The sequence below is a fragment of the Aulonocara stuartgranti genome (genome assembly GCF_965226115.1).
Source record: "Aulonocara stuartgranti genome assembly, chromosome: 1".
Lineage (NCBI taxonomy): Eukaryota > Metazoa > Chordata > Actinopteri > Cichliformes > Cichlidae > Aulonocara > Aulonocara stuartgranti.
In genome coordinates, this window is record NC_138939.1 from 11,198,100 (window position 1) to 11,221,158 (window position 23,059).

Here is a 23,059-nt window from a genome sequence, read left to right on the forward strand (position 1 = left end):
TTTACCAAGAAATGTTCAGCAAAAAACTGATCAAACCCAAGACTTTAAATTAATAGGGGGGGTAAAGGGCAGCAAGTGTGCTAAGATGATAATCAGGCAACTCTCCACAGTACTAAACTACTGCATTGCCATCTAGTGTACACAAAGGGGAATTGCATATGCAGGCAGGATAATGTAAATACAGAATAAGTGTTACGTGCATTAAATGGAACTTCTGGAGCTGAAATAAAAGAAGATTTTATTTAACACATTTATATGAAACAACAACTTGAAAACTGATCTTTTATAGAGGTGTGGGAAATGTTAAAAATCTACAATGGGCCATATGCCTGTGCATACCTTCAAGTCATTAGGCAGAAAAGAAACCAAATAAAAAATTGTTAATTTTAGTCATTACAAAATTAAATCAACATTTAAACCTGACGAGTCAATTAATTCTATTAATGATGGTATATATGGTAGTAAAGAAAATATAGCCAATACCTTTTTAAATGAACTTTGAGTTGTATTCTTTAAGGTTTTAATACTGCAAACAAACTATAAATCTGGCATGGACAATGCTTGAATGGTAATTATGAACAAGTTTATTAGAAGATTTGTCTCATCAATAAGAAACAAAACGGCCTGTGGAGATGAGCTGAATTGCTTCTGTTCTTTATTGGGAAACGTTAAGAAATCCTTACACTGTCACTCATAATTTGCTCTATTGTTTCTGGGCAGCAGGGTGACCAGCTTTTTTAAGCTCTCTTATCTATAAAAGGCTGTCCGTGGGGTACGGGCTCAGAGTCCTTGGCCTCCGGCAAATATGAGCTCGAGGGCAGCCTGGATGTCACCATCTGTGGCCTGTAGCGCCCTCAGCATCAGCTCCTCATCCTGAATCCCCATATCTCTGAGCTGCTGCATCTGGGACTGCCAGCGGCCCTAGCAAAACAAAAACATGTTCAAGGCCTAATCTTTTATCCACACATAGCCCTGTCTAAACAAGCTTGCAGCTGCACTACATACCTAAGCCAATACCCATTGAGGAAAATGGCAGTTATATTATTATTTTCTCCATAAACTGAACACATGTGGGATTTATTCAGTTAGTTCACCTGCAGAGCAGACATGTTGGTGGCTTGCAGAGCTTGCTGTAGTGCTTGGCTGAAAAGATCGTTACTGACTGGTGTCCCTGCTGGCATGGGGGCTATGCCACTGGAGGGGTCCGACTTAATCAAAGACAGGATGAGAAATAAAAGCAAGCAATGAGTGTTAGGAATAATGCTTTTGTAATTTTTTTTAATGTGTAACATTATAATCTTAAGTAAATTTTGCATAAATGTACTATTTTAAAGATTTAAGCATGTTTTTGAATATCTATCGCAAAATGGAAATAACCCTCACTTGGCTTGCCGTTGTCGGAGTGACAGCGCTGCTATCAGGAGTGCTAGCAAGGGCCAGTGCAGTTGCCAGCTCACTCTGTGTAATAGGTCTCGGTCCTGTTGCTCCACTATGGCTCAGGGACACTGGACGCATTCCTGCAGAGACTCCGCCTCTGTTAGAGGGGCCTGCTGGGCTACTCTGTCACACATATTTAGGCACACCAAGTGACGTTATGGCTATTAACAACATTAAACATCACACGGCATCAGTGTTTCTATACATGATCTTTGCAGTTTTGTATTGACTTACAGACTGGAATTCATCCTCATCATCTGACATGCCCTCAAACATGAAGCCTCCTGCCAAAAAACACAAAAAGCTTTGTCTGATTAATAACCTGGACATTCACTTAAAAGAAACACGCACAATATTATTAAAAGGAAGAAACAGCACAATGAATTTTAGATGATTTTGCAGTTGGAACTACTTTATCGATATGCTCCTCCTTCAGTTCAGTTATATTGCTTACCCGGCATATCGCTGTATGAACTGGCTGATACATTGCGAGAAGAGCTGGCACTGGACTGAGCGGGCATACTGCCTGCCACAGAATGCAGGACCAGGATGATGGCATTGACAAGGGCCGGATGTGAACTGATTAACCTATGAGAGACAGACAACCATCCACCGCACTGTACATGAATATTATGCGTCATAACAGAGCTGAAATCAGAGGAAAGCCATACTCACCCATCCAACATGTTGGGGTCTGTAAACTGTACAAAGAGATCTTTATCCTGGAGAACTCCTGAGTGTGGATTTAAGGAAATTGTTACTATTTGCATGGTACAACAAAACCCGCTTAAAGATGTTCATAAAACTCAGAATGACCTTACCTAGAGCAACTGGGTCTGACCTGAGTCCAGGTGTGGCTACAATAATCTGATCCAGAGACTCTTTGTTTGTCAGCATTTTATAGACCTATGAGAGGGGAAAAGACAATAAATATAGTAGCAGAAGAAGAAGTGGTGATGTAGCAGCAGTTACAGTAACAGCTGTGGTATTTACTAGTGTTTTCTTACGATAACATATGAAACTTCTGCCTCTCTGTTAGGGTTAGCTTTGTTTCTTTGATCGCAAACTCCTCAGAGACCATCAAGAGTTTAAGTAACCAAACTTGGCACAAGGGTGCATCTTAGGACCCTCGAGTTTATAATCGATATCAGAGATGATAAGATCATCCTGTTGCCTAACAACCAACTAGCAAACTAAAATGACTAAATTGTAGTATTATTCATGATATATTATGTCATCAAGTGTCTTGGCAGCCACCAAGCAATGAGCTAAAAAAAACCTGTTTTTAGCCACATGAAAGCATCTTATTGTTTTATTTTCATGCCAGTAACATCTCATTTATAGCCTCAAAAGTTGAATTATACATGTCTAGCAACCAGTTAGCAATTGCTAAAATTACCCATTTTTAGCATATAATACTACTACTACTACTACTACAATAATAATAATAATAATAATAATAATAATAATAATAATAACAATAATAATAATGGATTGCATTTATATGGCGCTTTTCAAGGCACCCAAAGCGCTTTACAATTCCACTATTCATTCACTCTCAAATTCACACACTGGTGGAGGCAGACTGACAGAAGCGAGGCTGCCATATCGCACCATCGGCCCCTCTGGCCAACACCAGTAGGGTAGGGTAAAGTGTCTTGCCCAAGGACACAACAACCAGGACAGAGAGCCCGGGGATCGAACCGGCAACCTTCCAGTTATAGATGAGCTTGTTGGGAACAACATCTATTAAATCTACTGTAGATGTTATAGGTTAACATCTATTAACCTGATTTTTTTTTGTTTCACTTTTCTCGTGGCAATGCAGTCTATCAGTATGCCAAAAAGTACAAACAGGCCAAGCAATACTGTAGCATGGGCAAGTACTAGTTGTTCAAATACAGTACATTATATAGAATGTAAATGACAAGTTGAGGATGATAGCAATGATGTTTGAGGGCCATAACACAGCACCCAAAGCATGTGAACTAACAAGTACGTCTGATTATATACATCTACAGGACCTACTGTATCATCTGACCTGACTTTTATGAGCTACACTATATGGACCAAAGAACTGGGGCAAACACTTCATAACTCTTTACTCCCTGAAAGGATTGAAAGGATATCACTAAAGCACTTCTGGATGGATGCAAACTGCATTTCGTTGCCCTGTACCTGTGCATGTGCAATGACAATAAAGTTGAATGCTATTCTATTCTATTCTATTCTATTCTATTCTATAGGTCACTATAAGTAACGGTTGAACTTGTTTTTCTGAAGTGAATGGCTTCTGCCATATGTCAGGCCTGCTTAAAGAACAAGATTACTGGGTTTGGTCTCTGCCTGTGCAGCTTGGAAAAACCCAGAAACAATTCCAATGGATGTTAAACAACATCTCTTAAAAAAAAAAAAAAAATGATTTATTCTGGGGTGTCAGAAAACTCATCATTAAGGGTACGGGGAGTTCATCAAATGCTGTCTTTATGGGGGAAAGATTTAATAATTGAATAAGGTGCCCCTGGAGCTCCAGTGGACCAAGGCCAAGCAGCTCTTGTAATGCATATGTGGCACACTTGTTTTGTTCATATAGTGCACTATCAATAACAGTGACTTATTTATACCAGTTTATGTAGAATCCACCTAGTCCAATCTTTTTTTAAGCCAACATGCTGTAATGTTGCTGAGATTGAATGCTGCAAAGGCTGCAACAGTTAAACTCATTTATGTTTAAAGCAGCTCCTAGTGGCCTGGGGTCTGTTTATCCATAGCTCCGACATGCAACTAGGGTGATGCAATCAGAGGTAAACACCACTGAACAAAGATGTGACATCATCCAAAGGACAGTGGAGAAGATTCCAGCATGGTCAAGGACAAACGCTTATTTGTTTACTTATTTATGTATTTATTTTAGTTTAAGGCATGACAAAAATAAAATTTAGTGCCTGTGTCAAATAACTTTATGCAAGCTGTGAAGCCACATGGCCTAAAAAAAAAAGAAAGAAAAATAAAGAGCTAAGCCAATGAATTATGAATGATTTTTGTTTTTCCATTCTTACAGCTGATTCATGTTTTCACTTGATAACTATTCCCTTAACTCAACACAAAACAAAATTTCTTTTCTGGAACTACACTTCTGTCTGTTCAAGGCATGTAATCACTGTAAAAATAATAATAATAATAAAAAAAAAGCACAAGAAGCAGCTGTGAAACCACCACAAAATATTTCCAGCTGAGTGGTTCATATTTAGGGCCAACTGTTTTAAGCATACTTGTCATTAATGGAAGAGTACAATGTCTTTCAAAAACACAAAATGTCAACACTTGTGTACTTTTCTCTGAAAGATGAACTACCTTGTCTAATGGCAGGGCTCTGGAAAGTAAAGAAGCTAATGATAGAAAGTAAAGAAGCTAATGATAGCTTCAGGACAAGACATGAGACTCAAAGTGACCTTCAGTGGTCCCATTCTACTGCATGCGTCAGTTGCAGGTGCTGAAATGAGTTTCTTATTCCGGTACTTTACTTCAAATAGAGTTAACACATCATGGACTAACACTGGAAAACCAATGTTAATTTTAAAAGTCATTAACTAATCTAATATACTGTGCATAACAGCATTCACGCCTTGCTGAAACAGCAGCTTGTTTACACATTTGCCTAACAAGCAAAAGATCTCTGATTCTTCTTTTCCTCAAACAAAATTTAGATATTAGCCAAAATGGTTGTTGTGGAGAGAGAGAAATCTCATAAGAAGTGAATGAAGGATCAAGTTCTTTTTAACACTCACTAAAAATTAGCTGAAATCCTAAGCAGCTCAGTTACCGTCAGTGTGTTTCCTCTCCTCTACTCACCGAGTCCCTGTAGGCCGAGCTGAGAGAATGAAGAGCAGCATGAAACACCCTGAACTCCCTTGCTGCAGTTACCCTGTTTACTGGCTCTGGAAAATACAAACACACATTCAGATTCACACGTTCAATGTCATTTACAGCTTAAACACAGTTTTAAGCTTAAATGATGCATACACACAGACCTGGACTACTCTCTGGCTCTGGCCACGTCTTTTTGAGGATGTGTAAGGTGGATCCTGGTTGAATCCCACAGGCATCCAGTGTAAGGTCATCTTTAAGTTTGCGTCCACAGTGGACCAACTCTGGTAAACACACAGAAGAGTGGTGAGATTTTCACATAGAGACATGCACAGATTTCACTGACAGCTAAAGGATGATGAACAATAAGCATGCACTTCATGCTGTATGTCAAGGTCTCATATCAACCCAAGTTTAACAGTGGAGGTTTTTGGGTGTACCTATTAGTTCAGGGTCTGGGATGGAGTCTGGGAACTGAGCTGCAACAAGCTGTTTCAGGGTGGCGACCCTGTATCCTCCAGGTGGAACATCACCTGGCATCATCTCCGGGAAGTGGAAGGTAGATTTGGGCTGATCAACCAGTTTCAAAGACAGATTCCATTCTGACGAGGCCATCTCTTCCTGTTTAATAACCCTACACACCTGCAATTAGTCCACAGAACACAAGCTTAACACAGTGGGGTAGACCACAACATATACACTGTTAGCTAACAGTATAATATTACACTTCACTCTGCTTCAGTGTGAAGATAAGGCAGGTCTTTTTGACACAAAATAAACCTCAGACCCATGATCCACAGGAGGAACTCACGACAAAATGCGCTATTACCTGACGATTACCTTTTCTACGAGGTTGTAATGAATCACGTTACCACTCGACCCGGTTAGCTGCCTAGCGTTTGCTCACGAAGCATGCCGAATTTTCTAAATTAAACTTTTCATGCCGTTTAGTTTGGGTGATTTAAAACATTTTTTTTAAATAACTGAGCCTTACAGAACTAAGAATAAAACTAAAACTCTATACGAATAACTGCACACTCACCCTTTTGTTGACACTGAATTCACTTCCTGGTTTTAGTCACGTGTCTAGGTTGCGTTTACGTCCACTGTCCAAACGAAGGAGTTTTCACTTTTCTATGATATTCATAGATAGATATATTTTCGAATATTTGTGATGACTCTTTAATACACACACACACACACACGCACACACACACACACACACACACAAATGAAAAATAAATGCTAATCCAACTTAGCTCTCGGTCAGACTGTTACATCAGTATCTCTATCCCACGTCATCTGTGGGAACACCACATAGAATGACTTTCATATCCTACCTGTCCAAGATGGAATCAGTCCAAAATTCCCCAGCCCTCAACTGATAAACCTTTTGTAAACCACTTTTTTAAAACTACCTTGATCGCTGTAGTAGGGATTCACTTAATACCAAAATGGGCTTTCATGCTCTGAAATCAGTATTCAGAGAATGGGCATCAGTTTACTGATATGGAGATTACTAATGACAGAGATTATTAATGACTTTGTGTTAACAGCTGTGGATAGATTATATTTTATATTATATTTTCTTTGTTTTCTGATGATGCTGACTTAACTATATTGGACTGACTGTCCAATAAAGTGCATGCAGTATATACTGCACTGAATGGTTAATTAGTCCACTTTTACATGCAGTATTGAAAGAAGGTTTTACACAGAAACATGTAAAACTCTGAATATTGTTTCCAGGTGTGAGGAAAGTGTTTTGAGAGCCTTGCTGAGGGAACTGGTAGTGTTACCAATTGGAATAAACAAACATGCAAATATTCTAATATAAGGAATCATTAATATGTAAATTCATCGGTCACTATCTATGTCTGTTGCATAAAGCAGATTAATAATGACATTCTTCCATATCACAAAATCAACATCAACAAAGCAAATAAAACAACATCTCACAAAACAGGGATGGGCTATGGGCTATTATCACAAAGGTAAACAATACTATGAATAATAGATTATATTAAATGAGCCAATTATTTTCTAGAAATCTTGATTTGATTGGTTAACATGTGCTACAACATTTAAAAGACTAGTCTGAATTACCAATAAACCGCTAGACAAGTGTAAGTGGCCACTTTGAATGAGCAATAAGTGCCCTTGGGTAGCTAATCAATTACTTTAGATGAGCAATTAACGAGTAAACATTTGTGAAAAACATAATTGACAGGAAATATGTCAGCCTGTTTCTCTGTAGCTGTACCTATCCATTACTAATCTGTCACTGAAGGAAAAGGAAGGGGGAAAGAAAATTTTTAACATGCTTTTTAAAGTTCATAAAATCAGGATTGTATTATAATGCAAATCAAATTTCGGGGAATAACTGGAAAAAAAAAAGTCCTACTGCTGCTAATACCATTAAATTATACACTTCTGTAATCACCTTGTTATCACCAGTTCTGCAATCATTGATAGACTTTATCAAAAAATTATACCCTTTATACAAAAAAACAACCTTTATGTATTATCCCTTGCATTGCTTGTATTTGCCGCTAATATCCTACCAAATGACAATGTGCACAACTATCGACACATTCTCAGCTTTCTTTCACTCCAGTTTCCCTCATTGTTTAGCAGCTCTTAGGTGTCTGTGTGGGTCTGGCCTCTGTAGAAATTTCTTTCTGTCTTATTTTGCTTGTTGTTTCTAAAGTTTTGTGTTTAGGTTTGCTTACACTCCTGTCTCATTGTCTTTATTTTTTATCATCTGTGTGCTTACTCTGCTTTGTCCACTTCTCTTGGTTACCCTTATGTATATTAAAGTCTACTGTCTTCTCCTCAGCCTTTATCACCATGCATGTTTATCCTTCTAGTGTGTTTCCCACTCTTATTCTTGCATGTTTGTGGACTTTTTTCATTTCTGAATTGGATCGAAGCAACAAACAAAACATTACCTTTAGTAGCGAATGAGATCCATTCGCTACTAAAGGTGCATTTTGTGTGTGTTTACTTTGCCTGCCTTCTCAGTCTGCATCTAGGCCCCAATTTCAAGCTTTTTGACAAATAATTTTGTTTTCTCCTGAAGGGTATACTATAAATGTATTTCAACACAACCAAGCTTTCTTTGCCGTAGCTGGCTCGACAAAATTCAAAACCCAGCTGGATATGATGGGTATCATGACAGCGGTTATCAACTTTCTCAGTTAAGCTAGGCTTTTTGCTTCAGGCTCTGTGCTTGCTCACAAGAAAAAGTGCATTTCATGGGTTGCATAACTCTTCTTTCACACAAAATGATCCTTATGAGCGCTGACTGCTCCAATAAGAGACATTAGCAGATGATGATGATAAAATTGTGATGAAAAATCAATAAAGAACATCTAAAATATAACAGTAAAATGCAATCATGTTGCAAATGAGACAAAAGATTAATACTGTATAAAATAGTTTATCTTGGGCTTTAACAATTTAACAATTTACATGAAGAGTGGTAAACATTTAATTCCAGTTTAAAATATATATATATATATATATATATATATATATATATATATATATTTATCACTGAGCGCACTCTAAATACCACTATATTTTTTTCTTTTTTTTTACATCTGCACATTAGAGCTCTGAAATGTCAAACTTTAATCAATTTAAAGATACATTTTTACCATCCCATAGCCCATAACTTTAGTTTGTCAGCAGATCAAAGTGAAATTAATTTGCCAAGCCATTAATATCACTTTGTAGCACACCCCTCTGTTATTGTGTTGTTTTGTTCTGAATGTTGTGTTTTATGAAATACAGCAATGCTGTATGTGGAAAGAAAAGTCGATGACTGCATGTGGGGAAAAAAAGTGTGCCAAATAATGCTTAATTTATGGCACCATGATTGTGTCCATTTCCATATGTATTTGGCTATGGAGAAGGGTTTTCAATCAACCTAAAAGTGCTCCAGTGCAGTCCTCCACAATCTCAACTGCAGATTGCTGGATGTGGGTAGTGCTGTGTATAGGTCGAATGCTGACCAGAACAGGGAAAAGAAAAAGAAGAAAACAGCAGAATCCACCAAGAATGGAAGAAGCACAAAAAGCCCATCAAAGATATTACAAATAATTGAACATTGTATGAATATTGCAGACAGTGGCTGCAGTGGACAGTTTCCATTATTTTTATTTCGTTTTTGTCTCTGTGGCTGGCTGATGGACCAAGAACAGCACAAGCAAGAGTATCATACTTTTGACACAACCCCTATCTGACAACAGACACTGTTTGTAGCTCTTCACAGACTGCCACAGATGTCCAGTGCACTAGCACTGCTGAACCATAATTTCCTGTTTAGGCGGCACATGGATGGTGCCAGTGTGTGGGGGGGCTTTTTTCAGTGGCGTTGTTTTGAAATTGCAACCAAATTGCAAGCATCCAAAAATGATTTACAATAATTTGTGTTATCCCCGGGTGAAAACAAAAATTTGCCAAGCACAATACAATTCATTCTTTTGTTATTTGTGTGTGTGTTTTTATTTTATTTATTTATTAACCTATTAATTAAAAAAATGTACATTTTACCACATTAGGGCCACCATACCTTTTAGGACCATACGATCTGCACACACTTGGACTTGGAAGTACTCAGTCAAACCATGTATTTATCCTGAAATACTGTAACGTGGCAAGAAAAGTCGATGAGTTCACGGAAAAAAGGTACGACACTAAATGGTTAACTGGGGGATGGGGGTCAGCATGACATCACTGCTGGACGAAGCAGCAAGGAGTGGTTTCTGTGAAGAGCTCCCCGTCCCAAATCAATGGAAACACTCAGGAAAAACGCCCTCTAGTTTTATCCAGCGTCAAAACAAAGTGTTATAGACGTGCTTTGCTCTAAGAGGAATGAACTGCTCTGGAAAATCACACCGCCAGCGCTGAACAGAGAAAAGAGTCGCCTCCGCTGGAGGGTTGGTGGTTTTCAAGTTTCTCCCTCTTGTCATGGTAAGCATTTATACATAGTGTTTGGGGGCAAAAGCACCAGCTAACCGGCATGTTTTGTTTGTATCATAGTGAAAAAGCTAACGGGAAACTTAGGTTATTTTAAAAGACGAGCAACAGCTGGGGAGAAGGGAAACTCCACGAAGTCGGACCAGGGAGGCGCTATGGCTGACTTAAACAGGCTTAGTCTGCTCTGTTCACCGGGTCTAGAGACACGTCTGGTACAGATGTTTGTAGCTTACCTTTTAAACAAGTCGTGGGCCTACTAAGCTAGACCGTGTACTCTATCAAAAATGGAGCTAAAAAGCTCATATTTATGAATTAAACGGACTGCGCCCTCGTTTGATCGAAAGTGAGCATTGCATTTAACGGTAGTTCCAAATAAAGTAACATTCATAAAGAAGCTGCTTACTACTGCAATATCTTCCTCCAATTTCCTCATATTTTCTTTCTTTGTGTTTTTGATTGAGCTGTGGCGATGGAGGCCCGTGTTATATTACCGTTACTAGATTCAAACAAACTACATGTGGGGTAAATAGTACCCTGGTAGTACTAAAAAGTCCTACCAGACTGATAATTTGATATATCTAACCTAAAATCACACAAACAAGCTATGCAGGCTAAAGGTTTGAATATTAAGAACACATATACTTTATTTACTTTGAATACAGTTTAACACCCCTGTTATAAATTTAAATAAAGGCTAAAGTTTTTTTGTGCGAGGTCTCTTTACACTCAAATATTTCCTCCATTAACTGTTATAACTGTTAACTGCTGTTTCAGCTGCTGTTCTGCTTCAGTACAGATCTCTTATGTGATTTTTATGAGACTTGTATGTGTTTACTTTTGTAAACTAGAACCAAATCAGACAAATCAAATCTCAATATGCGGGGGATAAAAATGCTTGCACGCATAAAGTGGCAAACCAGGTTATCCTAGATTACATTGGTCACCAATCTGTACTCTAAGACAGATTGGGGCTTCATATTTCTACCATAGAAAGACAAGGCTTTCTCCTAATCTTTGCTTCTTAATGCAAAACTTGAAGGATAAGTTTTTCTCTAGAGTGAACTTCTTGGATGTCACAGCAGGATGACAGTCAGGAAAGTGAGGTTGCAATAAAATAATTTCCCCCAGGGATCAATAAAGTATTCTGATTCTGATTCTGATTCTGAAGTCGGCATATTTGCTCTTTAAAGAAAACAAGCTTAGAAGGTTGGAAGCCACAGGAATGGTACAAAGAGGATGTTGCCTGCCGTCATCCTGCAATTGTCACTTGATTGTGCAGCTGCGCTTAGCAGGCAGGTAGATCTACCCGTGGGAAGCAGGAGGATGTAGAATTTATCATTCAGGATATTTCTCTCTGAAAACTGATCACTGAAAAAAAAGCAAAGAGCTGGCTAGGGGATGAGCTTATTTAGTCTTTTTTACAGGTGCGCTACCTTTTTTTAGTTCTTGTTTTGCTTCCCCATGCCAATCCACATGCAGCATATATCAAGAATGCCATAAGATAAAAGTTTCTCTAAACTTTGCAGATTACCAAGAGCCAAATATCGATTCATACAGATGTATACCCCTGCCTCATAGCCGTCACTAAATTACATGTTGAACACTAGTATGAGACTCAAGGTGGCGCTGTAGTGAAAACTAAATTCGGCATTCAGTAGTAAAAGTCAAACTTTTATACAGCTCCTTAGCCATAAGCCCTTTTTTAAAGTTTAAGATATGCTTTTCAGTTTGATGAGCGAATTATATGTTATATTATACTTTTATTAGGTAATGCTGTAAATGATTTGACTAAAGGAATCCAGTCATTCCTAAGAGGACTCAGGTAAAATCTAGTTATGCCTCTATATAAATTTCAGGGGCTCTGTTTTTGTCTTTAAGGTTAAAAAAATGTCAGTATTGTGAGTAAGGTGAATGATGGTCCAGATGATTTGAGGAGCTTGGTAACGATGCTTTATGCCAATCAGACATTTCAGTCAGAAAGGTGAGTCAAGATTTAATATCTTGGATTCAAGAGTGTAGTAGTAAAGAAAGAGGACCACTATAACTGAGATTACTTGAAAGAATAGAGTGATGGTACAATGAGCAGGGCAAAATTGTTCATCTTAATGTTCTGTGACATCTCAAGAATCATTTCCCTTTCCCCTGACCTCAATAAGAACTTTAATAGTCCTTAACATATAGTGTCAAAATGATATAAAAGGGCAATTATGACTCAAAAGCTTACAACTAATCACTAAGAGAAATTTGAGCTTTTTTTTTTGCTGTCAAGCAAGCTTTTGAACCCCTTTCTTTTTTTCATTTATATGGTCTTATGACAGTGCTGTCAATTAACTATTATAATACCATGAAAATAATTTAAATGTCAAAACCTGAATAAAAAGCTGGCAGTACTTTTTATATATTGATGTAAGATGGTAATGGATAATATTCAACTGCAATTTCCTACAGTTAAGCTTTATTGTATTCTTATATAAAGTTTGTGACATGCAAGTTTAGTTAACGAAATCTTAAATTGAAAAAGGAAAGAAACAAAAGCTGGTAAGGGGTCAGCAATGTGACTCATTCAGTAAAATCTGTTTGATGGCTTCCTGATGTCTGGGCTGCACAGACTGAGTCAGACTGTGGTTTGGTGTGTTGGCAGACTACAGTTCATGCTACCATTAGGAATATATTTAGGTAAAGCTGGAAAAATGCTGGCTACAATACACATCTGCTCTTTTATTCAATGAATATTTATTCTCATTGTTGAGTCTCGCTGCTGTGAAGAATTCAGTGTCTCTAAGGTTAGAAAAATTCACATTGTGATACAGAAAGTCTGGAGTGGAGAGCAGAGCTGTTGTGGAAAATGCGATGAAACGGCACTCCGGCCCACATCCTCTCTGCTGAAGCCATAAATGGAAACTCATGGAAAAAGCTTTGGCTAAGCCATGAGGTGGAGCTACATGATGAAATGATTCATAGCACTAAAACAAAACATTTGATCCATCAGCTGTTTTCCCATTTTGAAATGTGTTTGCACATGCAAAACATAACGCAAAATTTCCAGAACTTGTAGATTTGTATGATCCACCAGAAACTTTTATCACTTGTGGTGAGTGGTAGGGCGTTGCCCAGCTTACAGTCATACCTGGATTTTCAGGGTTTTCATCAAAGCAGTGAATCACACTCAGTGATTGCTATAAATCCTGGATAATCCTCATTCATGTGGTATAAAAGAAAAAAACAAAGCCCTGAGCTAATTTTCTGTGTTTTCAAAGAAGTTGCATCGAGGTAGGACTACCCGGATGTGGCAAAAGCAGTGATTATATTGGTCAGTAATTATCTAGATTATTTAAATACACCAACGTTAACTTTAAAGGGTGTCTTTTTACAAGTGATTTATTCGATCTTTAAAAACTTTGGAGTGAACTTTTAATGAAAAAAGCGAGGGATACTGCGGGAAACAGAGTCATTTGGCCCCTGCCAGCCCACAGTCTCTACTGGGATGTCAGCGGGTGCAGAAAGGGGCAACAAAAGGCAGATTCGCATTGCTCAGGAGAGCTACACGATAGCCAGAGAGAAAGAGATGGAAAGCTGAGGTCAACAACTGATGCTGTGGTCGTACGCCTCCAAAACCAGACCAAATGAGAGACCATGGGAGACGAAAGCAGCTGCAGGCAACCGTTAAGGATCCTTCCACAGTTTCACCTACAGAAGCCTTTTATGACTTTTGCTCCTTCTACCTAGATGTTTTTAACTCGAAGCAATGGGAGTTATCTACAGAATGTACAGTTGTGGTTAGAAGTTTACGTATACTTATCATGGGCATACATTTTTTTAAGTAATTAAAGATGCATGCTGTGCAATCATTTCACTCTGGAAAAAGAATTGGTTCAACAAAATCATTAAAAGCCCCAAATAACCCTTATATTCATGCCCATGATAAGCACATGTCAACTTCTGACCACAAACATATATGAAAAGTTCAGTTTTCCTTGTCCAATTAAGTTATATTTTTTAAATAATTGACCGTTTTTTGTTATTAACATTGTTAACAATGTGAGAATTACTCACGCATGTAGTATTATAATCCACAAAATACCAGTTTCCTTTCTGCTTTAATAGCCAAAATATTGTTCATCAATATTGTTTATCTCAAGAAAGCATTACCTAGAGATTGTGTGTACAATAGTTGCAAAATGTAACAAAAAATGTAACAAAGTGGTGCTTTCTAACTTGTGTGTTTTTTACACTGTTTTACACCACTAGTTCATATTCTGTGGTTGTATCACAGTGACTTTCTTTCTTTGGGGAAAAAACAATAGTCTTCAGTTTTATCCAAGATGCAAAATCAGGGCTTTGTCTCAGCAAATACAGATACAAATAATGACCTTTACCAATCTAGCTGAGATAAGTATCTTATAAATATTTCATGCATAGGAGAGTGGAGGTAGACAAGGAGGAGATAGTTTTGTCTGGCTGTACTTAGTCCTCACAAAGTGTTTCCCTCTGGGGAGTGGAGAAAATGATTTGGCTGCTTCCTGTCAACTTTGAAAGTCCCCATTTGTCATCACAGCTTTACTCGCTCTGAAAAGAAAGAAGCTTTCAGCAGGCCAGAGAAAGGACTGTCTTAGTCACCTTCACGTGTAACTTGGTTTGTCAGTAAAGTTTGTAAATGACAAAATTAATTTGAGATTTTCATATAGCACATATTGTCTTCTCATCTCAAATTCTCTCCACTTGGGAGAACAAGTTAAAGAACGCCAAGACACATTAGTATAAGGCAACCCGTCTGGTTTCAGTAATCCTCCAATCAGCTCATCACCTTATGTTGCTATACTATTGTGTCCTTGTTATAAAAATCTCGGGGCTCCTCATATGTCTGTGTTTTTTCCTCCGCAGCGCTGTGTCTGAAGAAGTTGACCTGCACTTTGAATCCATCCTGAAAGACCATGCTGTCCCTCCTGCTGTCCGCAGTGCTGGCTGTCCAAGCGATGGGTGGGTGTTGCTGCTCCCTCTGCCCTGCTATTAGATTTGAGTGGCTGCGGTGGGAAATGTCATCGCTTGTTAAACAATACACCCTGCAGGGCCTATTAGTCTTTTGCCTTCAAAAGCTTCACTGGGAAAAAACAACCGTTCAAATGAGGCTACTCCCAAAAAATAATGTGCCAATAGTTTAAAAGTTATAAACTGTCCCTGTTTAAACCCACATCAACTGAAATGAGTTGTCAGAGAGCAAATTCCTATTTAAACAGATGTCTGGCTAAAGGAGAAAAGGGATATTTTTCAAAGTAATTCTTTTGAGTTTAGTTTTAAAGGGTTACAACTTCATCATATGAGGGTGTTTTGTATTTTCTTTATAATTCAGCTTGTAAAAGAGAACAGCTTTGACCTTTTCCAAGCATGTGAGGAGTGGCGAGAGCTCTGGGCATAGGTAAGGTGCGCTGTGAAAAATGCTAGAAGTTGAGTTTTCCTGCCTTGACTCAAGAAGGGTGATGAGGAAGTCATCGTATTATATTTATAACACCGGGAAGCAGGGTGCTGGTGGTTGATGTTGCAACTGAGGATGCATGACTCGCATACTCAAAAGTTTCACTTCAGTAGAAATGACGCTCAAAGAAAACTTGTCATCATAAAAAAGAAACAAATAGCCTGGGCTGACGTGATGGCATCTCATGACAGTAAATAAAAGAAGGGAATGGCATATGCCGAAAGAAGTATCAACAGTGCATATATTTCAACATCAGCCCTTTCTCAGTTGGTGTGTGGCTGATGCCATGTAAATTTAAATCTCATATTGAGTACCATTCTTCTATATTAATATATAGCCTGAAGAAGAAGGACAAAATCAGTTCGCAAATCCTCAAAGTTCACAAAGAACTTTTATCGTCCAAAATGCCATCATTTAAAGAGCTTTTTTTGCCTTTTCTGCTCTCCGGTTGAGCTGACACAACCTCCTATCGGCCATCAGTGGCACATTACAATTTTGACTCGGTGGACCTAAGTGTCTTCAGTGGTTCATTAGGGACCCATTCTCTCCCAGCACAAATGGGCCTGCGGCCTGCTCATTACTGGCTGTATAGCATCCACTGCCTAACTCGTTTCCCTCAGTGGGAGGGAAGAGGAGGAGGTGTCAGGGACTGATGGAGCTCTTTAACTCACGGGTAATGGGCTATATTGTAGCTCACACAATGATTCACTTTCTGCTAACTGGAGCACTAAGTGAATTAGTTGGAGTCTAGTTTGATACTACAGTCTGCCTATGTAACACCGTATCATATTACAAAAGTCTCATATTTTGTGGACATTATTTAAACTATTATTATCACCACTTCCTGTAGCTTTAGAGAGCTTCTGCTGGCACACACAGAAACCTACAGACTTGTGCATTTAACTGAGCATCTATTTATATGTGTGGACGGCTGTGCTGATATGATCCAGGGTCTCCGAGGTCTCTAACTCCCTCGCTGGGATTACTTGCTGTAATCTTTGTTGTACTCAACCATGTCATTTCTTGATAATTCCTGCAAGTTCCCATATCAGCAGACGTGATTTTACTTTGTGGGCTTTGCCAAAACACTTTGTGAGAATGGTATGTTTTGGGGTAAAAAAAAAAGAAAAAGAAATAAGGCATATGACAGCACTGTCATCCCAGCATAGTAACTTTGTCTCTGTAGCTCCCAGCTGTATCCTGACTCAGGAGTCAGATGATGGATTATTCTCAGTAAAATCTCTCCCTGATGTTACTCATACAGCACTGCACAGCTGTTGCCTCCAGAGCTAGGATGAGCCTTGTCTGTAGGTGGATGTTGTTTTTCTCTATTTAGGAAGCAGGAGAGAGAAAAGATTGCCACCCTGCTCAGAATTGGCTTTGACCCCTGACCTTAAGTGTTACTTAATTTTTTTTAACACACTCATTATAACGTATTGTGGTTACAGGTGTCTGCAAAATGCAAAATAAATTGCAGATCTGTGTACAGTAATGCCTGAGCCACAACAGTTAGCTGAGTACAGTAACAGTCTTGGCTTGCAGCACACAGCAGTGTCAGCCTGTTGCAGAGCTAACAGGGGGCTGTCTAGCTAATTGCTTGTTGTTGTCATACTCTGTGTTCAGTTAGCACAGTCACTAGGCTGCCAGAGCTCGCTGTGGGCAGCTCTTAGAAACCAAACAATGAAAGAGAATCGCATCCATGCAAATGTAGAATTGAAAACCAGACACGATTTTTACTCTCAGTGATGGCAACTGTAAGGTAATTCAAATTAACTAGCATAATTGGATAGATTGCATCTAGTAAAGTAGTCGCCAGGCACAGATTATGGCAGGGCCCCAGAGCGTGAAAATAGCCCGCTCATGCCTTCATCTCTAGTGTACTTTTTAAAGGTCTGCTAACTATGAATACCCTCTTCCTTCCCTCCTTTTCTCTTCACAGCAATTGATTCTGCAGAGAGGGGACACTTTAGCCTGTGCACAAATTCAATTTAGGGTTATTACCCTGTATCAGTGATGTTTTTGCTAATTTGATTGTGTCCAGTAAAGTATCCTTTTAAAAACAATCGAGGACAGGCTCAACAAAGATTGGTTTCGCTGCAGTGCATACATAATGACGAGTCTCTGTTGGCTTGCCTCTGTCTCACTGTTTCCCAGCTCTTCTTTTCTTACAGTGCACTTATTGAAATAGAGTGCATTACCCAACAAGCACCTCATGATTATTTCAACAAGTCTTAAAAATGCTGGCTTGTGGATCGTTAAAAAATTGATACAGGTAATATGCCGAGATTGCAGTTCTGGAGGGGAAGAGAGGCCTGAAGCCATATGTGGGCCTGCTGTGTGTCTAGTAGGCTTTGATGAATGTGTTGAACGGGTGCTGATCTGTGCTTGGGAAGTGTCACAGCTACTACTGGCTTGCTGCGAAAGCATCCCAGCAGCTGACAGAGGGAGACCCCTGCTTGCCTGGTGTTGCGTCTGACACACGGCGGTGGTGACGTCAGGTGCTGTGGGGATAAAACTCTGCCTCTGTCTTTTGTCGTGATGTGTCGGGTTGTTTCATGTTCAACTCCAACAACAAACACCTATCAAACTGAATTTGCATGCGTGATCTGCATTGTTTAGTTACATTTTTTGGTCTGAAAAAACCCAACCACAATTGTGAGATATGTACAAGAAACTTCTTCAGTACCCCTTCTTTGGTAGATGTTGCACATTACTACAGCAAAATCTACTTCATAGTACATTTTGAGGTCTCATTGCAATTATTTTGTCGTAGGAGCCAATTTTGAGTTTCAGTTTCTTGCCTAACTGCGTGACATTTGAATCCCTTTCAGATACCTCGTAGTGACAAATATTTGAAATTATAGCCTTCCCCTACTTTGGATTAATTTTCAGCTTCTTCAGCCACTGTTGGCGTTACTAAAACATTTGAAGAGTATGAGAAATTATCAGCTCTAGATTCATCATCAAATAACAGTTCTTACTAACAATTTGTGACCTAGTGGAGCATTAACAAGTAAATGAATTCGTTTTTCACCTTTTGTAATTGGAAACAAACTGCAGCACTTATTTTTGTTAGGCTTTAAATATTAGAAATCATGTTCACTTTACTAATATCTGACCCCATGACCCTACTGCTACCTTCAGGCGCTCTCATGTACACCATCTCTTCACTAGTTTTTCTGTCTCCTGTTCATCAAAGGCTCTCTGTCCCTCCAGCTTGTAAGCCAGAGGCTTGCCTTTATCTGCCCACTGTTCTTTAGCCAACACCATCTGACTGCCGAAATCCGTTAACGAGTTATTGACGGGATATGAGATGACATACTTCTATGAAGAAACAAAGGCAGAAAAAACACAGGTAGAGAACAAGTAAGAGATGAATGAGAAAAAGGAAAATAGAGCAATGATAATTCCTGTTGTGATTTATGATATTTTTTGAGAATAAGCTCTCGGTCCTCAGTGATTCCTATCCATATCATACTTACTATGCACATGCTCCCATCACTCAGTTAATGTTTTCCAAATGCATTTTTTTTTTCAAATAGGAGTGTTATGGACATGCACATCTGCTCTGACACCATGAAATCAAAAGCTAGTGTTCCCCTCAGACTTATACAGGGATTGGTAATATCATAAGAGTAATCGGTATGAAAGGGCTTGCAGATCCTTTGAGCAAAATCCTTTGATGTTCAGGTAGAGCGTAATGTGTAGAATAGAAATGTGCTGAGCTACAGTTACATTCATCAACAGAGGGGGGCACTATTGTAAAAGCATTTTTCTCCTGCGTCTCTCCCTGCCCAACCAAAACCCACTGTCGGTGCAGTCTGTTAGTATTGCACCTTACGTACCGGTTTGCTTTGCTGTGTCAATATTGCCCCAGCAATTTCCCCTCCAGTGCTTGTGCTTGATGTTCCTTATGTATTAAATCATATTAGCACTTGTTGTATCATGTTTCAGCAGGGCTGTACCTTTTAAACATGCACTTACTGTGTTAAACACTCATTGTGCAAATAGCTCCATTCCCTGTTAGTGAATTGATGCCATTATTAGCTTTATGAAGTGGGACAGAATGGAATGAAATTAACTCTAATTGGAGCAAAGACACTTTTTTGTAGTGCTAAAAAATGATTATTGAACTGAGTGTTAAAAATATATTTTTTTGTAGTGGACATTGATGATAAAGACTGGAGGTATCTTTGTAGATTACTGCAGAAACTCCTGATTTGAATAATGACGTGTGTGTGTGTGTGTGTGTGTGTGTGTGTGTGTGTGTGTGTGTGTGTGTGTGTGTGTGTGTGTGTGTGTGTGTGTGTCAAGGACATTGGAAGGGGCCCGGGTAGTGATGTAGCACTGTGTATACATGTGTGTGTTTGTGTCTGTGGCTGATGGAACCTCTCTGCTCCAGAGCAACTTTGTAACAGTGTCTCCATTGTAGTGTCAGGGTACCTCATGTCCAAATCCTCTGACAGTGTGATGCTGTGGAGCTGTCAGCAGTCATACAGGTGTGGAATATCAATGTGCTGTCTGGCCTTTGGGTGTCTGTTTCTGCATGAAGTTGTGTCTCTGTCTCTATATGTGTATATGTCAGTAGGATTGTGTTTATGGACCTGGATTTTGTTTAAAATTGCATTCATAGAGATAACACTGATACATTTCATCAATACTAACACTTTATGTAGCCTTTCCCTTTTCCAACAAAGCATAGTAGTGATCTACTGCAATATACACATTTGTACAGCACTTGTTACTCCTACTGCACAATACTGTTTGTGCAAAACCTTTCAGCTCTTTGAAAGACAGCAGGAATGGCATAACCATCTTTTTATTTTTTAAATCTTGTAGTAACATCCATGCAGAACTGACCCTTTTTGGCATCAGCACAGTTTGTTTTTCCAAGCATTTTTTTTCCAGAAGGGATCAGATTTTGCAACGATCAACAGTTTGATTAAACTCATGACTAGGGATGGGTACCGGTATCGTTCTGACATAAACGGTAGTAACCAGACCGAAAAGCAGCGCACATTTCGGTGCTTTATTTCGGTGCTTTATTTTCCTGAGATGTCATACACTTTGAATTCTAGCCAATCATTTTACGTTTCCGAGGATAGTAGGCGGGCCCAGGTACGTACGTTCTTTTAGAGCAGAGCTACAGATTAAAAATGCCCAAGGCGAAGCAGTCAAAAGTCAGGCTGTACTTCATAGCAAAATATGCAAACTCAGCAGCCTGCAACAAGTGCTTTAAGCTGATACTGTGATACTGTCAAAGGAAGTAACACCTCAAATCCGATGAAACACCTGGCGACGCATAGCGTTTTTTTTAAAAGCCGAAAAATGCGCCGTATTTGATAGCTTGCTGCGAGACCTCACACCGAGCACATCTACTGCAGGTGGGTTGCCTGTTATCGGACCCGGAGTTAGCAACATCCCCCAAAAACCCGAAGAGGAGAGTCCTGGCCCCTAGCCCTGCCAGTGTAGCAGAAATGATGACGGATGATGAAGGCAGCAGCAGCCGTTCTTCTCTGCGTGAGTAGCTTAATGTTGTTCGTGTGTAATTTACGTTGAGTAGGTTAACCACGTTATTACATTATGCATGCAAGGTGAACTAGCAAACACTGTCGTAGTTACATGCGGCTGTCTTCTTGTTTGATGGCAGATACTCCCTTCACCCTGGCCAAAAAGGCTAAAATGACCAAAGAAAAAGTGGAAAACAGCTAAACATGAGAGGTTTTTAGACAAAGTTGGTGTTTTTTCCATTGTTTAAGCACTGCTTCCAGACAAGAGTGATACCATATATGCCCTCTAGCTGCAGAAAAGGCTAACATTGTTATCTTTTTACAAAAAAAACAGCTGAACATGAGAGGTTTTTGGACCAATTTTGTGTTCTCCATTCTTTAAGCACCGGTTTGAGCACCGTTTAAGCACCGGTACCGGTTTGGCACCGGTATCGGATAAAACCTAAACGATACCCATCCCTACTTAGGACCACTGGAACATGATGACTCTGAGAAGGCTAGAGATTAAAGCTAGGTGGCGTGGAGGCTGAGCAGGTGGCTCATATGCCGTAAGGCTGTTGCAGATGCCTGGGTTTGAATCTGCCAAGAGCCATTTTCTGTGTCTTTCCTCTGTTTTCTTTCTAAGCTTTCTGCTCATAATAAAAGCTAAAACACCCCAAAGAATACTTAAAGCTGATCAAAAGAGTGAATGCAGCCTTTGAGACATAGTGTATTGTTGCTATTGGAAACTTTTCTCAAGTTTTCACTAATATATTAGTTTATTTAATTATCAAAAATTCTTCCATTTGTAGATTTGAAATCTAGTTGTAAAGAGATTTCATGTCAGTTAGATTACAGTTGTGAAGTGATTCACAGCAGGTAATAACAATCAACAACAATGCAAGATAAGAGTGTTATTGTCCAGGTCTTCATCTGTACTTCAGTATGTTCCAGAAAGAACATATGGTAGTAGCTTGTCCCTTGCACTCTTGCTCTACTTAAATTTTTGTTTACCTCTGTTTGTTGGAAAAGGCTTGGTTTTTATCTTAATTCTGCAGTACTATGATCTAGCAGCAGAAAACTAATGGATGCTTCGCTTTAGACCAGTAACCACTACCTAACTTGCCTCTTCTTCCTTCTCCCTGGTTGTATTCTGTATTGGTGCATGCTTGTCTGCAACAGGATATTCTTCTCATTTTTGCACCTTTTTAAACTGTCCTTGTCCCACACACATGTCCAAGCTCATTTGGAAGTCTGTCTTATCCTTTTCTCTCTTGCTGTAATAGTGTATGTGCATGGTCTTGTTTGCAGCTGAATGTGCTTGTACATTTTATCCCTTTGTTGACTCACTTTTGGAGCTGTGGGATAAAAAAAAGTTGATGTTGAAATGAGTAAATTGCATGACGCATGTGAAGCATGTGAGTGAGTGACAGGAGGAAAGTGATGACAGGACATCTTTCCAGTTTTGTTTTGTTTTTTGTTTTTTTAATATATTTGGTTTTGAGCGTTTTACTTTAAATATTGCAAATTGTCTCTAATACAACTTTTTTGTCTGCTGTTTGGGCTGGACAGCTTGCCAGAGTACAAAGCTGCCACAAGTATAAAGCTAACTCAAGCTCAATGGCACTATACTTTCCCTTCTTTCATGATATTTAAAGCTGGTAGTATAAATTGTACATAGTCAGTTTTTTTTATTCACTCTATACAAGGAGTAAGGAGTATTTTCTGGTTTCACTAATGTCACAGCAGACTCTATTACTATATCAGTGCCCTGGAAACATGGCTTTCCAATACTAGTTACTCATTCCAC

At 39.1% G+C, this 23,059-nt stretch overlaps 2 protein-coding genes across 7 annotated transcripts in view; one reads left to right on the forward strand and one right to left on the reverse strand.

Annotated features, from left to right (window-relative positions):
• Window positions 1-221: 221 nt before the first annotated feature.
• LOC309708280 (ubiquitin-like protein 7) lies at window positions 222-10,772 on the reverse strand. Of its 6 annotated transcripts, none has more exons than XM_082536161.1 (11): window positions 10,694-10,772; window positions 5,745-5,946; window positions 5,469-5,588; window positions 5,290-5,375; window positions 2,259-2,343; window positions 2,113-2,170; window positions 1,892-2,025; window positions 1,672-1,721; window positions 1,384-1,560; window positions 1,095-1,208; window positions 222-921 (listed from the first exon to the last, which is right to left on the reverse strand). In XM_082536161.1, the coding sequence occupies exons 1-11, from the start codon at window positions 10,721-10,723 to the stop codon at window positions 781-783; spliced, it is 1,197 nt and encodes a 398-aa protein (XP_082392287.1). In that variant the 5' UTR covers window positions 10,724-10,772; the 3' UTR covers window positions 222-780. The 6 variants fall into 6 exon arrangements, with proteins under 6 accessions (XP_082392287.1, XP_082392291.1, XP_082392290.1 ...); XM_082536165.1 differs by lacking the exon at window positions 10,694-10,772 and adding an exon at window positions 10,524-10,599; XM_082536164.1 differs by lacking the exon at window positions 10,694-10,772 and adding an exon at window positions 9,884-9,955.
• cd276 (CD276 molecule) overlaps window positions 10,051-23,059 on the forward strand; it is a 71,990-nt gene continuing 58,981 nt past the window's right edge. The window contains exons 1-2 of the mRNA XM_082536236.1: window positions 10,051-10,284; window positions 15,172-15,267. Coding sequence (XP_082392362.1) covers window positions 15,222-15,267 — 46 coding nt within the window. The 5' untranslated portion in view covers window positions 10,051-10,284; window positions 15,172-15,221. The remainder of the gene's footprint in view (window positions 10,285-15,171; window positions 15,268-23,059) is intronic.

Bases quoted from the DNA above. Each gene is read 5' to 3' on its own strand.
- LOC309708280 (XM_082536161.1), bottom strand. From the start codon at position 10,723: ATGAGGAAATTGGAGGAAGATATTGCAGTA. The intron at 2,344-5,289 runs GTGAGTAGAGGA...CCCCTCTCATAG, and splicing joins GCTCGGCCTACAGGGACTCG to GTCTATAAAATGCTGACAAA. The intron at 1,561-1,671 runs GTAAGTCAATAC...TATGTGTGACAG, and splicing joins ATGAGGATGAATTCCAGTCT to AGTAGCCCAGCAGGCCCCTC.